Raw genomic sequence first — 16971 nt, 5'->3', positions numbered from 1 at the left:
AAAAAAGAAATGTGAAAAAAAAAAGCCCATAATCCATCACTTGCCAGAGATGGCCAGTGTTGTATTTTGTAGACACAGTAATCTTGAGAGAAGAAAGGAGATCACGCCTTCCAGGGATTATCATCATTTTAAACCTTCATTCATTTATTCTTTCAGCAGAGATCTATCCAGCATCTATTATGTGCCAGGTGCTGAAGAATAAAGTTTCTATAAGTAAAATAAAGAAAAACAAAACGGTATAAGGGATAGAGAATGACTGTGGTGGTGCAGGGGTGGGGGGCACAGCTGTGCACTATTTATTTCATCTGGGGTGATCGAGGATGGCATGCCTCTCAGAGAAGGCGACGTGTGATGAGGAACCTGAAGGAAGGAGGGAGCCCTGTAGACGGCTGAAGGATACGATGAGTCTTGGAGTCAAGATTGCTCCAGTTGAAACAGTCTTGTTTTTCATTGTGGTAGATTAGTAGTTTCCAGTTCCTAGTGTGCATAAATGCATATTTTTAGTGAGAAACACTGCCGTAAACTACTGAAATGACTCGAATTTCTGTATTTTGGCCAACTCCATCCCTAGACTACCTCTTCATCCAGAAGCGCTCTGCCTCTTCCCCGAATAAACGTTATCAGAACCTGTGTTTCCCTTTTCTTATTTTACATCATTTTCTCCAGTCATTATATAATTATTAAGCAATGGTGTCTCCACATTTAGGGCAAGGCATTTTAAAATTTGCGTATTGTTTGATATTTAATTTAAGCCAACCAGTGACTCCCTTTGATAGTAACCGCGCACTTAATTATCAGGGTTGGTAATCGAATGTTTTCTGTAACTGAAATTTCCAGGTGATTGGTATACAACTGACATGAATGCAGTAAAGCTCATCAGGACAAGGAGGCCTCTGCCAATTTGAGGGGATGTCATCTATCCCTTTCTTGGATTTGTGTTTTTAAGTAGTTTGCAATTATATTAGTTGAGTTGATAGCAGCTGCCCTGGAGCTGGTGAAGATTTAGGGGAAACCCAGAATCTTGGAGTTCTACAGTGGTTAAGCACCAGTGATAATGGAGCAGACAGGAAAGTGGCTGATGGGGATTTATAGAAAAAGAGCACTAACCCTTAACCATAAATTTCTCCCCTCTAGTAAAATTTCTCCTCAAATGGTAGTGTCAACACAATACAATTTTTTTCAAGTCACGTGAATTCATTCAACACATTGTCTACAATATTAATTAAGGTGACACTAGCTCCTTTAATAGAGGCATCCGCAAATCTCAGTGACTTCACACAATAGACATTTACTTTTTACTCACAGAAAGTTCGATGTGGGTGTACCTGGTTGGTGACAGTGGGAGTGGTGAAGGGGGTGTTTGGCTCCATGGCGTCATTCAGGGACTCAGGTTGACAAAGGCGCTGGCATCCTCAACACATGGGCTCCAAGGTCACCTGGGTCTCGACATCCAGCTGGCATATAGGGGAGGAGAGAAAAGGATGGAATATGGGAGCTGTCTGTGAGCCAGTGCTGGAAGTGGTGCACATTAGGGACACTGAGACTGAGTTGGAGGCACTGAGAGGTTTTGCTGTTGAGGAATGCATCAGCCAAAAAAAAAAAAAGTCTCTTGTAATAGTTTAGTTACCACTTTGAGATTATTTTCTGAAGATCATTTATAAGCTAGGGGATTACCGCCACAAAGGGCACAATTTGTTTTTATGGCTCTTTGATTCATTCTGCTGGATCAATTACTGGTGGAACCAGCACTGTCTGGGTGTGTCTCATTCCAAAGTCAGCTTCCCAAATGGCTGTCCCTATTGGATCATTTGAAATCTCCAAGCCTGGGGGGAGGTACAATAAAACCTTCCTCTAAATTTCATAAAGATGGAAAGCTTTTGCAGACCATGAGTAGAGTTGACAAAATAAACTCAAACAGAAAAATAAAACTCTTCATTGTTCTGAAAAATACTGGAGAATTAGAAAGTTTTAAAGATTTTATATGTTTCTTTTAAAAATATTACTTATGATGGTCCATTTTGCTATTTGTTTTTCCAGGATTACCATATTTGGAGCGTGGGGGCAACTATGGCTGGGAAATTTGCTATCGGGGCAGCATTTGGCCTCATTTACCTTTATACAGCAGAGCTATATCCGACCCTCGTAAGGTGAGAGTCACTTGTTTTTCTGTTTTCTTATCTTTCACTTACTCATCATTTCATAATATTTGGCCGTTAGGTATAAACGCTTTCTTTCCATAGAAGTTACCAGAGCTCTGAGATGCTGGAAAGTTATAAGATGATGCTAATTCTGAATCCGTGGCTTTTGTCGATACCTCATCAGCAAGGCTATTAAAGAAATTGTTTTGAAATAACACCCTGTTATCCTAAAGCTGTTTTAAATCTCAAATGCACTTGGCTCCCACTGACTCCCTGTATGACTCAAGGCTAATTTTCTCAGAGTGTGTGTCTTGGTGTTCTGATGTCAGTTTTATTAGTTTGATAGGGCATGCATGACAAAACACCAAAGGCTGGGTGGCTCAAACAACAGAAATGTATTTTCTCCCTGTTCTGGAGGCTGGAAGTCCGGGGAGATCAAGGTGTCTGGCAGGTTTGGTTTCTCCTGGGGCCTCTTTCCTTGCTCTTAATAAGAGATACTTATTTGCATGAAAAGCATAGTCTTTCCTTCCTACTGGACATTCTATAAGGTTTCTTTAAGTAACTTTTGCAGAAAAGCACATTAAGATACTGCTTGTCTTTAAAAAATTGAAATAGAATGTCCCATAGATATAAATATTTTACTTTCCCAAATTTCCACTCCCTACTCCAGACAAATTCCTGCTCTAGAAGATTGATGTTATCCTTAATATTAGACTGCATGAATATTCATAAGAGCCTCATCTGCATAGCAGATGAAGAATGGTTTGCCCTTTTTTTTGGTCTTGAATTGTCTTATCTGCATGCTTGGAGACATCACCGTTTCACAGAACATGGATATAAGTCACGAGTAATTCTTTTATTTTTCTTTCTGAGGAAGATTCAAGCTGAGCTAACATCTGTGCCAGTCTTCCTCTACTTTATATGTGGGTCACCACCACAGCATGGCTGACGAGTGGTGTAGGTCCACGCCTGGGATCCAAACCCATGAACCTGGGCTGCCCAAGTAGAGTGCACCAAACTTCACCACCACACCACGGGGCTAGCCCCTTAAAAAGTTAAAGTAAATTATTTCCAAATATATTAGGCTGAGCTTCAGTTTTATTATGTATTCTCTGCTGGGAGGGTGGACGGAGGCTACAGGAAGTCTTGCCATCACTCTCTACAATATTCATGCTCTGCTTGTCTTGCCTTCTTGCTGCTGTTTTAATCCTCCTCATGTTTTCAGGTCGCTGGCTGTGGGAAGTGGCAGCATGGTGTGCCGTGTGGGGAGCATCGTGGCCCCGCTCTGCGTTTCTCTCTCCAGCGTTTGGATCTTCATGCCACAGGTGTGCATCGGCTTATAGAACCTTACTGAGACAGCAGAAAGGCACAGCAGCTACCTGCCTTCTACATGTTTATTTATTGGAAGCCAATTTATAATTCCATTATGGGGGTTTGTAGAAACCTTATCAGCAGCTCACCAGTTGGTAAGCAGGACGGTGGTTGCTGTTTTCTTGTTCGTCAACTGCCTTCCACCACTGGTGAGCTGTTAATTAAACTTGCCTGCCAGAGAAGGGCCTCTTCATCCATATCATGAAGCAGGACTGCACAGGGAGACCTCTGGTCTCTGTCGTTCCTAAGTGCCTCGGTCTCCATCACCTGGCCTAGCCTAGCCCGAGCTCCTCCTCCCAGATGGCTCTTCTGTCTGGATGGCTCCTCCCCCTGGATCGCAGGCTGCCTCCCACCCCCAGCCCTCGCCTCTGTGTTCCCACTGTGTGCCTGCTGGTGAAGGCAAATTCTGAAGGCTGCCTGCGCCTTGAAGGATTCTGTGGTGCCTGCTGCAGAGGTTTAGGGATCTGTGGTTTTCCGGTTACCTGAAACGTGTGGGGCTCTTCATGGGCTGGATTCCTGTAGGCTTCCTCTGGCTCCTCCTCTGGCTCCGGGAGCATGAGCTGTTTGCCGGGTTACGAAGAGTGAGAGCAGTTGTGTTCAGTTTGCAGATTTCCACAGGTAGGGACTCATGTGGAACACTGTTGTACACCTGGAATTAGCATGATGCTCTGGTGAGGAGGAAGATGGGACACGGGGCGGGGTGGGGGGGTTTGGAGATGAGGAGGGTGGAGGCATGGGGTTGGGGTGGCCCCAGGTGCTGCAGTGCCTTTGGGGCAAGCTCTGGGTCTACTGGCCCTCCCCCTCCTTCCCTACACTTCTTTGCTGTAGCTCTCCAGGCCGTTCCCTCTCTCAGTGCTCCTCTTCCTCTGATTGCCCCTGAAATAGACTCATTCTCCAAGAGCTGTCCTAGACGTCTTTGCCAATCCCTGCATGGATAACCTCTCCTAAGTTCTGACTTCTCTTCCCAGCTGCAAACCATCCCTCCACTAGCCTCATGGATAGTCTTCCTGGTGTCTTGCAACAAATTCACCGTTTCCTAAATGGAATTGGTTGGTGACTTCAATTCCCTCCTCCTCCTCCTATCTCCCACTTTGGGTTAAGAGTCAGTGGCCTCCAGCATGACACTTTAGCATCAGCTTTTTATTCACTCTGTTCTTCTTTCCCCCTTTCCTCCCAATCCATGACATCAAATCCTGACCTCCTCTCTCAAAACCACCCTCGCTTGCCTGCTTCCGGTTCAGTTCCTCTTCATTCTGCCTCGCTCCAGGGTCTCCTCCCTGCGCTGCACCACCCCCACCTCATCAGAACAGTGTGCTGAACCGCAGCTCTGATCCAGCTGCGCCCTCACCTTCGGAATAAAATGCAAACTCTGCCTGATATTCCAGTTCTTTCCAGAGCAACCCCCTGCCGATTGTCCCTATTTGTTTTGTTTCCTCACACACTTCCCCTCCTCTCCACACTCACCCTGTTCTCACTCACCTCCCACCTGCTCTCCTCTTACGCCTCTGCCTAAACGTGCCCTCAGCAGAGAATGCTTCTCTCCCATCCCCCTGCCAAACGTCCATGTATCTTTTCCCCCGTTTTTTCCTTTAAGAGAATGGGAACAGGTTTACATGGACATTCTATAGCCATGAAAGTGGTGTTAAAACCAGGAAAACAGATACGGCTAAGTGACTAAACCGGGACCACTGTGGAGGAGGAAGAGGAAGCTTCTGGAATGCAAACAGTGTTTTGTTGTGGGTGATCAAGAACGTGATGCAGGGGCCGGCCCGTGGCTGAGTGGTTAAGTTCGAGTGCTCTGCTTCCGCAGCCAAGGGTTTCGCCAGTTTGGATCCTGGGTGCGGACATGGCGCCGCTCAACAAGCCATGCTGACGTGGCATCCCACATGCCACAACTAGAAGGACCCACAACTAGAATATACAACTATGTACCAGGGGGCTTTGGGAAGAAGAAGAAGGAAAAAAAAGATTGTCAACAGTTGTTAGCTCAAGTGCCAATTTTTTAAAAAAAACAAAGAACATGTGCTTGCTTTATGAGTAATTCTTAAACTGTGCATTTATTTTATGCATTTTTATACTTATATCACATTTTGCCATAGGTAGACAGATATAGACCTTTTTTTAGTTTTTAAGAGGTAAATCCAAGAACCGTTAGGACTCACGCTGCCTCAGAAGCGTGAATTCATCTGAGACAGAGCCTTGAAGGGCTCCCGGAACCCTAAGATGAGTTAAAGCAGTGATTTCTTCCCAGTATTTCCATCAAGTCCATGGCCTTGACACAACACGGTCCCTATCACGGGGTCTCCCCAGGCTCCGTGGAGAGCAGCTGCCTGGCCAGGATCTTCTGGATGAGGCTGCCCCAGAGCTTTAGTGGCTATGACTTACACAGCTGGAGAAACGAGGCCAGAACTGGACCCACTTGCCTCACACCCGGTTCATCCTCCTGCACCGCCTCTGCCCAACGGCTGGTTCGAGGCCAAACACTGCAGGAGTTTAGATGACGCAGCCCCCAGGTGTGGTTCAAGACGCAGAGCAAGCCCCACTTCTCCAAGAGGGCCACCCTGATCCAATCACCCACCCCCCCACCTTTCCCACGTCTGTGTAGCATTTCACGTGCGCTCCTTTCCCAGGCCACAGTCACGGGCTGGCTTTGTTATTTGCATGTGTGTCTTTGTCCCCCAGTTAAATTGTTGAACTCTTGCAGGATTGGGCATTTTGTATCCCCATGGGTGGGTCCAGCAAAGGGTTCCCTCACCTTGTGTGCCACTTGTGTTATAATTTACATAATATTTCAAATCAAATAGCCTGGCCAGTAATCTCAGTGAGATCACGGGTGTTATACTAGTTCTGTGTTTTTCTAAAATACACTGTAACAAAACTTCACAAGTAATGAAAGGAAGAGTTTGATGCTACCTGGAATCGCCTACACACACAGGCGGTGTGCGTCTGCTCTTGGCCTCACGGGCCGAGCGTGGTCCTCTCCTGTCCCAGTGACAGGTGAGCGGTCAAGTTTGCTTGACTGGGGTGCTGTGATGCCAGCCTCCTCCTGGGCTCACTCTGAGGTTGAGAACTGATTCGGGCTGCCCGGCCTGCAGAGGGAGATGTTTTTGGAGAGTCTACCATCCTTTTTAGGGCATGGATTTTTCTAGAAGCATCTCCTTTGTGCTAGCACTTTGCATTCCTCATTGTCAATAAGAGATAAAAATGGGAAAGGTGTTTTTTAAAACAATAAGCTGAAACACTTTGAAGAAGATAGATCTATAAAAGCAAACTGCTATAAAATTACTAAAAAACCAAATAAAGGGTTTTTTTTTAAGGGACATCCATAAGAGTCAATTAGGGACTATGGAGTTAAAAGGGATTTTTACTTTTATTTAACAGGGACTTAAATAGTGCTTGTTATGTGACGGCTCTATTTTAAGTGCTTTACAAACATTAGTCTTCACAGAGTGCAGAGTCTGTTTATTGCTGTCCCCATTCTGCAGATGTGGAGACTGACGTACAGAAAGTAGTTGTCAGCCCAAGGTCATACCCCTTAAAAGTGACAGAGCTTTGATTCAAACCCAGATACCACACCTTTTCCCAGGTTAAGCAAACAAAGAGGACAAAAGGGAATAATGCAGAGGGATGAGCCCCGCCTCCCCCTGACCTTGACCACCCCAGTCCCCCTTCCCCAAGACAACCTCTGTGAGCAGGGTCTTGTGTATTTTGCAGAAATATTCTGTGAATGTGCGTCCTTTGGATGCAACAGATGTTGCTTGTTGTTTTTAATGGTTAAGAAATAAATTATTAAATTTCTCACTAAGCTTATTTATGGACATCAGACTGCCCGGGAGGCAGGGTTTTCATTTTGAGGAATGGAAACGCTGACTGAGAAGACGAGTTTGTATTTTCTCTTTCGAAAAGAAGCACATGAAAATCTCTCATTCTGATGCTTTTACTATCAACCTTTATTTTCTAGTAATCTAAAAAAAAGTGAATACCTAATTCATATCATTTTTGTACTCATCAGCTCATTTGGCAAAGGTTTATTGAGTGTTGATTTTGAACTATGCTAAGGAGCAGAGATGAAAGGGAGAGCCTCTCTCCTGAGAGACAGCCAGCGTGGTGGGGAGGGCAGAAGAGCAGAACCATCACAAGCTCCAGAGATGAGGGGTAATGGGGTTATAGGAGAGGGCTACCAACCCAGGCGAGGGCCGGAGGGGAGGCTTCCTGGATGAGGAGGCCTTTGATCTGTATCTGAGGGGCCAGTAAAAGTCAGCCTGGTGGAGGAGAGAAGAGAATTCCAGGCAGAGAGAAAAGAAAGGCAAAGGCTTAGTGGGGAAAGGAACATGGCCTTTTGGGTTTGGGTGCAAGCATTATTGCTAGCACCCAGGGTGGGTTGTGGGAGTCAGGAGAGAAGTCTGGAAAGATGAGCAAGGATCTCAAAGGAGGTCAGAACAGAAGTGAATTTGGACTCTGGCTGGGTTGGAGAGGACAGGATGGAAAAGTCGCATTCACAGGACCTGATGACCAGCTGGGTTTGGTGGAGCGGGTGGAGGGGTGCAGGAGTCGGTCTCAGGGCTGGAGGGAACCCAAGAGGATGAACAGTGTTGAGGTGGGGAAGGACAGTGCCCTGGAATTGTGTGTGTTGAGTGGGAGATGCCTGCAGCATGGCTGGGGGAGGTGACCAGGAGGCAGATACCTCTACAGGTCTGGAGCTCAGGGGACGGTCCATTGGTGACACAGATTTGGGAGTCGGCTTATGAAGAGGGGAGGGAGGACTGAGCGAGACTGAAGAGCAGAACCCTGGGAGCAACGCATTTAAGGTGTGGTGGAGGGAGGGGTCCAGGGCAGAGACTGAGGGAGGCAGGGAGGTGACCAGAATCTCAAAGGAGAGGAGGAGGTGAGAAGGCAGGAGAGGACAGCGGCTTAGAAAGAGTAGGACAGGAAAACATCTCTCGGATTTGGCAGCTAGGAATTTGTGGCCTGGGAAGAGCAGCTTCTGTGGGTGGCAGGAGTGTGCCACGCTGCCGCCAGGGCAGGACCGGAAGAGACTGAGAGAGGAAGCAGTGACTGCTGTGGAGAGGATGGGCCAGAGGCTGGAGTGGGTGTGGGCCAAGGCGGAGGCCCTCTTTTGCTCGTTTTATAAGATAAAGTAGCAGTAATGATAACTAGCATTTATTGACTGCTTACCCTGGGCCAGGCACTCGTTTAAGTGGATTACTTAATCCTTTCAGTCCTTTGGGGCAGGCAGTATTATTATTTCCATTTTACAGATAAGAAAACTGAGGAGCAGAAAAGTTCAGTAACTTGCCCAAGGCCACACACGTAGCAAGTATAAGTTCCCCTGCAGGGTGGGTACAGAGATTATAAGAGGCTTGAGAACTTTTATTCTTCCCAGGGGAAAATAACCCTGGAAAGGAGAAGCTCAAAAGTATGTGAGAAGGAGGGGCAGCATGGAGGGAGACCCCTGAGGAGGAGGGGAGGGGCGATGGAAGCTGGAAGGGATGAAGGGCTTCTTCTGGCCAGGGACAGAGAGGTGGGGAGGGGGGCTTGTTGGGACCTTTGTGGCGGTGGAGGGAGCTGGCCAGGGCAGCAGGAGACCAGGCCTCCGGCTTAGAGTGAGAGGGGAGCTGGAGGGTTATGGGTTTGTTTACTGCCTCACTATCCTTTGTACTACTGAGCTAAAAAGAAAAATCTAGTCCCCTCTTGGATCTTCCATTTAATTCTTCCGTGTTTTTAGACTTCTCTAGACGTTTAGACTTCTGTGTTTTTCAGACCCCGATGTGGGGCTCCTCTGGGGTGTCTACATTAGTGGATTATACCTGCTCTGTCTCAAGACACTAGAAAATGCCTTTCAAACCCCTTTGGAATATCACTTTAAATTCCACTACTGCTTCTAGGCTTAGTCACATATTTCTGAGAATTAGGTTATCAGCGTTCTGCAAAGCAAATATAAAGCTGTCCTCCCAGGTCACATCTGTTACTGATGTGGCCTCACGTCACATCACTGCTGCTCTGTGCGCTTCATGCTTCTCATTCTCAGAGGCTATAAAAACACCAAGTATGTAGATTTATCAGAAAAACCATGCCTTAATTTATTTTTATGGGTTCTTCCCAGGCAGCATTTTTTTGCTAAAGGAGTTTAAATTATGTAAGGACAGAATGCATTTTTACAGACTGTGTAGAGATTTAGTGCTAAAATGCACCCAATATCTTCATAATGATCAACAGAGAATAGATCTGTAGACTTTAATTTTTAATATAGTTTGCATATTTAAAGGGAAACACGTTGGTGCTAGTCTAGAAGGTTGCCTTCTATGTGTCAAAATCTGGAAAGTAAAGAAATACTGAATTTTTATAGGAAATCAGATGGCCGTTCCCCCACAAAAAAGCAATTAGCTTCCATTGCCTTTGTTGTGTTTCCCGCTAAATTCTGTAGGTTTTGGTTCATTGAAGCATTGATTGGTGCATGCACGCATTCATTCCCCATCATTTATTAAATGCTGACAGCCTACCAATTATTGGGGCAGGAACAGAGTTGACTAAGACAGTCCTTGACCATCAAGTCCCCATACAAGACTCAACTGGTGGGTTTCTCCATAAGTCTCTGGAGTCTTGGGGGCCAGCCCGGTGGCGCAGCGGTTAAGTGTGCATGTTCCGCTTCTTGGTGGCCAGGGGTTCACCGGTTCAGATCCCAGGTGTGGACATGGCACTGCTTGGCAAAAAACCAAGCTATGGTAGGCATCCCACATATAAAATAGAGGAAGATGGGCCTGGATGTTAGCTCAGGGCCAGTCTTCCTCAGCAAAAAAGAGAAAGATTGGCAGTAGTTAGCTCAGGACTAATTTTCCTCAAAAAAAAAAAAGACTCTGGAGTCTGGGAAGATGGGACAGAGATTTATTCTTTGTGTAGCTCCCAGAACAGTGCCTGCAAGAATGATAATGCCGGCAGGAACTGGGATTTATTGAGTAGGTGCTCCACAGTGGCTAATGATGAATTAATGAGTGATCAGATTAAGCCCATTCGATGAGTTCCAGAACTCCCCATCCAGCATAAGTAACCATAGCTGTCACCGAGGAATAAAAATGACAACTTTTATGTCAAATTCAATTCTGTTGCCCTCTGAGAAAGTTCTAGAAGCTACTATTTTCTGAAGGGTACATTTCTTTCTTGATGTGTCACTTATTATTATTATTATTATTATTTTAATTCCTTCTAGTTGCTTCTTGGGATTGTGGCCTTTGTGAGTGGCGTGCTGACACTGATGCTTCCAGAAACGCTCGGGAAGCCTCTGGCAACCACGTGGGAGGAGGCTGCCAAGCTGGATGCAGCGAAAGATAGCAGTTCAGGCGAATTGCTTCCCACAGCCAATAGTACTGCGTTGGAAGAAAGAGAAGTGATTCACTCAGAGGATGCTGGTCTTAGTGAATAAATGTGCCATGTGTGCTGTCTCGCACCCGAAGTATTGTTTACTTTCATGCCTTTGTATTAGAGAAATATATTCTCATCTCCCCCATGTCATTTATACATCTTTTTACAAAAAAATTTTGTAAGAAAGTTTTAAAACTATCGTTTTGTAAAAGTAAAAGAAACAAAAACCAAGATGAGAATTCTCATTTTTACATGCTTTCTTATTGCCACAAAATATTTTTCCTTACTTGTTCCTCTAGGTCATTGATTCTCAACCTCTCCCCACCCCCACCATGCAGGCCTGAGGGAATGCCACCTACTCCCATCAGTACCAGGGGCCTCCTCTTTCCCCCCGGGGACTGTCGACTGGGAAAAGGGGACATGTGAAAGTGGATTTCTTTTAAAAAAGCTCCTTGAAGATTCTATTTCTGATATTCCTTTCCCTCTTCTGAGAATCGTAGCCCTAAATTCAAGTCTTATTCGGAAATGTCCTGTCAAAAAATGTTTGTTTTCATAATTTAACCATAAAAACTATAGGTGCAGAGAAGATATCTTACTTTCTACACCCTGAGCAAAGACGGCTTGACTGTGCTGAGAAATGTGCTTGAGTTTGGTTCAGTCCAGTGGCACACATCTGCTAGGAGTCAGGAGTGAGTTTTCTAGTCTGACATTCATATTCCTAAATTTACCAAATTCTCTCCTTAAGTCTCTTTCATAATATGGAGAAGCCGTGGCATTTTAGTGCATTGCAAACTTTTTAAATTTGCACATCATCCAGGAAATTGACTTAAGTACCATCTGGATGTGTTGCCAATATAAAAAAAATGTTAGGATTCTTGCCTTCTTACAAAAATAAGTTTCAGGAAGATTTTACTCTTTTTTTTTAAGTACTAAATTTTGTTTCCCCAACTTCGCTTAAAACCATATTTTGCAAAAATGGTTTAACATCCTGAACATTTCAACTGTAAAATTATGGCATAATCTTATCTGTTAGAGAGGTGCATTTCACATAAATTTCCCATAGGTTTTGGATTTTTCTTTACTATGGTTTCATCAGAAGGTCATTATTTTTTTCTTTGCTCCTGAAATTTAGCTGTTAAATATGTCTTAAGTCCAGTATATTAGAATTGATGAGGTAGTAATATTATCTGCAGAGGCAAGTAAAAGAAAGATTATGACAAGTGTATAGATGCTGTCATTTAAAAAGCATTGCTAAGGGGAAAAAAGAGATTTGACCTGAATTATTTACACTTTTTATATTAATTCAGTTCCCTGGATAACTGCTCACTTCTTCACTTGGCCTTTCCACTTGTACAATAATAAAACCAAAAACCTTTCTCCTTTTGTAAAAGAAAAAAAAAAAAACCAAGTAGGAGGATATGAGAAAAAAGGAGGAAGACATTTCTTTATTTTTCTCTCATCTCTTATTTTGTCTCTTTTTCTTTTATTCCTCATCATCAGCCTGTTTTTCTACTGTCATTTAGATTTTTTCTCTTAGTTAATATTTGATATTTTCTTGACTTTCTTTTTATGTTCTGTATTAGTTTACTGAGTTGTTGTAACAAAACACCACAGACTGGGGGCTGAAACAACAGAAATTTCTTCCTCACAGTTCTGGAGGCTGAAAGTCCAAAATCAAGGTGCTGGCAAGGTGGGCTTCATTCTGAGGCTTCTTCTCTTGGCTGGTAGGCAGCCACCATCTCACTGTGTGCTCACATGACCTCTTCTTTGTGCCCATACAGGGAGAGAATGAGCTCTCTGTTGTCTCATAAGGGCACTAATTCCATCATGAAGGCCCCACCCTCATGACCTCAGCATTCCATCCATAACATCCTTGTATGTATTTGTGTCAGTAAATGTTCAGCCAGCAAAACAGAAACCATCTGAGCTATTTCAAGCAAAGAGGAATTTAATACAGGGAATTGGTTACAAAAGTGTCGGAAGAACTGATGGAAAAAAATGGAGAAGTTACCAAGAGATCAAGAGGCTGCTGCCTCAATTGGCCTGGGAGCCCACAAGCCTACGCTTTCTGCTTCCACTGCTCGTGAGAAATCTTATTTTCACTGCAGACCAGCAACCCAGGGGCCCACACTCCCACTGACACTACTGAGCATGCCTGTCATGATTTCAAGTTGAATTGAGTTGAATTTTTAGATTAATTGTAGGGAAAATTTACCCTATTTCTGGTATTGACCCTTCTATCCATTATCGTGGTTATCTCTCCTTTTACTTGGGTCAGCTTTAACATCTTTCAATGAAGTATAATTTTCTCCATAAATCGTGAACTTTTCTTGTTACCTTTATTCCTAGGTATATATTTTTATTATAAATAGAAACACTAAATTTCTAATATATTTTCTACTGCTACTGCTCGCATAAAGGAAGGTGGTTGATTTTTGTATATTGCTATTATATCCAGCAACCTTGATAAAAAAAATGTTTTTAAGTCAAAAGGAAATAAAAAAACTTTCTTTATTGGGAGAAAAATTCTGCTTTTCCTCATAACAGTTCCAGATATTTGTCATACAGGACACCAAACACACTTTGTTCCTCTGGCATTTGTTAATATACACAGCCTTCTGATTTTACACTTGAAAAATAGTAATGTTATATATCTATGATAGTTGGAATAGCCATAGCACATCAGATCTGACTCTGGTAACTATTTCAAGGAATACTTTACTATAGCATTGGAAAGCTCAGAGAATAAGCCTCATACAAGTAGGTAAACTTCAGGCAGGTGACCTTGTTACCAACTCTGTTTAACTGTAGTCCATACATCAACTTGACTTGACTAGGCAGTGAAGTGTGAGAGGCAGTAAGGCTTGTGGGTGAAAAAAAAAAAGCCTAGCTGTGGGCCCTCCCAGTTAAGCAAATCAACCTTTCTTTATCTCAGCCCCCTCAATTGAAAATTCAAGATCATAATAAAATGCCCCTCATGGGACTCTGCAGATGAAATGTAATACTATATCTACACTATTTAACGCCACCCTGCACAGCCCTGATACTGTGCAATGCTATTTCTCCATGCTCTGTATACTATTTCACCACTAGGTCAAGGCAAGCGTAGTCAGTGTCCTGTTTAGTCTTGGTCTTGGCCAGCGGACATTTGGGGCCAATCTGTCAATCCTCCATCATGCTGTCACTGTCCTGCGTTGATTGTGCCCTACAACATGCACTGTTTCCCCCTTGTGGACTCTGCAATTTAGATGGTTCTGCTGATTGGTTTGGCCTATGGTAGTTGTAGGGAAGACTTCCTGTGAAGCCAACGAAGCATAATCTTCAAGCTCACTTCTCTCACTTGCACAGGCTCTTGTGAGAGACCTTAGTAATGGGTTCATAAGTTTTTGCAAAATTTCGTAAATTTTGCAAAAGTAAAATATATTCACTGCAATCAGTCAAGACCACTGTCTCTTTCCACTCTGTCTCCTTTCTGTCACATTTCTCTTCTGTCAGATGCATCAAAGTGATTACAGGCATTCTTATTTTCATGATTTTGTAGTTTTTTTCCCTAAAGGGGACTCTTAAAACTGTATAAACTTCAGACCCCACAAAAGCTGAATCTTTCCCCCTCCCCTGAATTGCTGTTAAAATGTCTGTTGTGAGGGACGTTCAGATTGCAAATGTTCTCTGAATGTATTCAATTGAATGATCAGTTCTGAGGGACTCCCCTTTCTCTCACTCCTATCAAATATTTACTGAAAACATCCTAAGTACAAGCAGTTCATTCTGTAAAATGACATATGCAAAGGGGTACTTAGTAAATTCTTGCAGTGGTGAAGAGGAGTATTTTCTTATCTATGATTGTGAAAGCTGAACTATGGAAGCCAGAGTCCGTGATCACTTCCCCCAACAGGGTGTCTTGGGGGTTGTGGGTGTTCATGTCTTATCCGCATTTGCCAGAAGTCAGTAATGGCTGCTCATTTTATCTCTAAAGTCCACACTGCATCAATATTTACTGACAACTGCTAGTTCCCTCAGTAAATTCATTTTTCACATTCATTCTCTGCTTCTCCCTCGGCTCACCTACCCCATCGGGGATCAAACTTTGGAGATTTTTACAGATGTTCCAGTAAGTCTTGAAAGTATTATTTTACAAGCAAGGAAGGGTTCAATTATAGCCTCTGCCCCACTTCTGCACCCGGAGTCGGGGTAGCCAATGTATCGGAGACTTGCATCTTTCTGAGTTCATTCCTTCTTTGCTTCCCTGCCCCAACCTGTAGCCGTACGTGGCTGAATCCCTGGCCCCGTGAGCCTTGCCTCCTTAATAGCCTTCTGAAGAAGTCAAGCTCTGTCGGCTGAGGCCCTTCATTTACAGGCAGACTAACACCCCAGCAAGGCTATCACCTCACGAGCCATTGACAACCACAGACAGCAGAGCAGGAGCGGCTGGGTGAGCAGGGAGGCCCCCAGTACACTGCGCACGCAAGGCTCTGGGGACCTCTGGAGCCCAGGTGAAAAGTTTCTGGAAAATTCTTGGGGAGGAGTGTGAAGCTGAGCTCGGCCGCAGTCTCAGGGAGATCACTTCAACCCTTTGGACCTCATCCACTCGACTGTGAAATGACAACATAAGATCTTGCTAGACGGTCCCAGAGGCCCCTTTTAACTCTCACCCTCAATGACACCTAAAGTGGTTTTCCTACCAGTTCTTGAATGAGCCCTCATTCAAGTCTTGTCGCTACAGTTCTGTGTAGCAAAAAGTAAAAGCCCTGTTGGCTGTACACACACAGCTTTCTTGGTTTCATTTCTAAATGTTTCCTCCTCCTCTTGCTTTGCAGAGGAAAGCAGAGCCCTGACCTGGGCAGGGAGAAGAAGACGCCCTCTCAGGTACCTTCCATGGCTCCCATTGCTTTTCAAATACAGTCCTCCATCTGACCAGATTTCCAGCACTTTCACACTCTGCTCTTGCACAGACCTCCCCCTGGAGCCACCCGCTGTTTCCTCAGCTCTCTTTGAACATCCTGACTCTGCAGCTTTGCTCACAGCATCCTCCCTCCTGGTTTTTCCCTCCCTCCTCTTCTTTGTCCATCCAAGACTCACTGACTTTTCAGTGCCTTCCTCATTTCCCATCCTCTCCCCAGGACTGGCCTCGTGGGTCCACCATGCTCTCCCCTCTCCTGAGCTCTCACGCCACCTACAGTTAGTGCTCCGTACTAGAGGACTGTCTTATCCTGCCTTGTTTCCTTTCTTGAGGGAGAAAACATGATTTTAGAAATCCTTCTGTATTTCACAGTCCTTGCAGTATGCTTTGGACAGAGTGCCTGCTCTGTAAATGTTTGTTGATTGATTTTATTGTAGGTGCTCAATAAAATATATAATATATACCACCTTACAAAGAATTTTGCATATCTTAATTCAGCAGATGCTCACAACAACTTGCAAGAGAAATCTTAGTTCATTCTCAATTGTCAAATGGGGAAACTGAAACTCAGAAGTTAGGTGACTTGCTCAAGGTAAAACAGACAGATTTCCTGATACCACAGTGTGTACTTTGGTTGTTAAGACCTTGAACCTCGGAGTCTGACATTCAGATTGGGCTTTGCCACTTAAGAGGCCTTGGGTCCTTCCTTATTCTCTTGGAGCCTCAATTTGCTCATCTATGGAATGGGAAAAATAACAGTACCTACCTCTCACGTGGTGTGTTGTAAGGTGTCATGCATATCTCTAGCACATGGTTAACGCTAAGTACATGTTAATTACAACATTGTTGTCATTTCTTTGATACATCAAACTGCCTCCTTGTAAACAAACTTGTTGTCTGTAAAGTGTCTAGCACATGGTGGACAGCCAGAAAATGTTGGTTCCCTTCTTTGAACATGTAGGCTAAGGAATCGCTTGGTTTTTATCCTAGATTATCTCCTGAATAATTTTTTAACTTCAATCAGGTCATTATTCTGCCCTCGCCCAACCCCCACTGCCACCCTCACCAGCCAACCCAGCAGAGCCAGGCACTGGTGGGAGGGGGCAGCTAATTCTGGGCACCAAATGAGGAAACCAGTGTTTGCTTCTAGCTGGAGCTTCTGGAAGTTGGACAGGTTCACCCATCGTTTACTCCACCTACAAATCC

The 16971-nt window shown here is 44.3% G+C and overlaps 1 protein-coding gene across 2 annotated transcripts in view; it reads left to right on the top strand.

Annotated features, from left to right (window-relative positions):
* Positions 1-16953, top strand: part of SLC22A16 (solute carrier family 22 member 16) — an 88797-nt gene extending 71844 nt beyond the window's left edge. For both annotated transcript variants that reach the window (XM_070496224.1, XM_014866207.3), the window contains 3 exons: positions 2038-2147; positions 3364-3463; positions 10714-16953. In XM_070496224.1, the coding sequence (XP_070352325.1) occupies positions 2038-2147; positions 3364-3463; positions 10714-10926 (423 nt within the window). In that variant the 3' untranslated portion in view covers positions 10927-16953. The remainder of the gene's footprint in view (positions 1-2037; positions 2148-3363; positions 3464-10713) is intronic.
* The last annotated feature ends 18 nt before the right edge of the window (positions 16954-16971 follow it).

This window comes from Equus asinus, chromosome 24, assembly GCF_041296235.1.
Source record: "Equus asinus isolate D_3611 breed Donkey chromosome 24, EquAss-T2T_v2, whole genome shotgun sequence".
Classification (NCBI taxonomy): Eukaryota; Metazoa; Chordata; class Mammalia; order Perissodactyla; family Equidae; genus Equus; species Equus asinus.
This window is presented reverse-complemented; position numbering and strand designations above follow the sequence as displayed.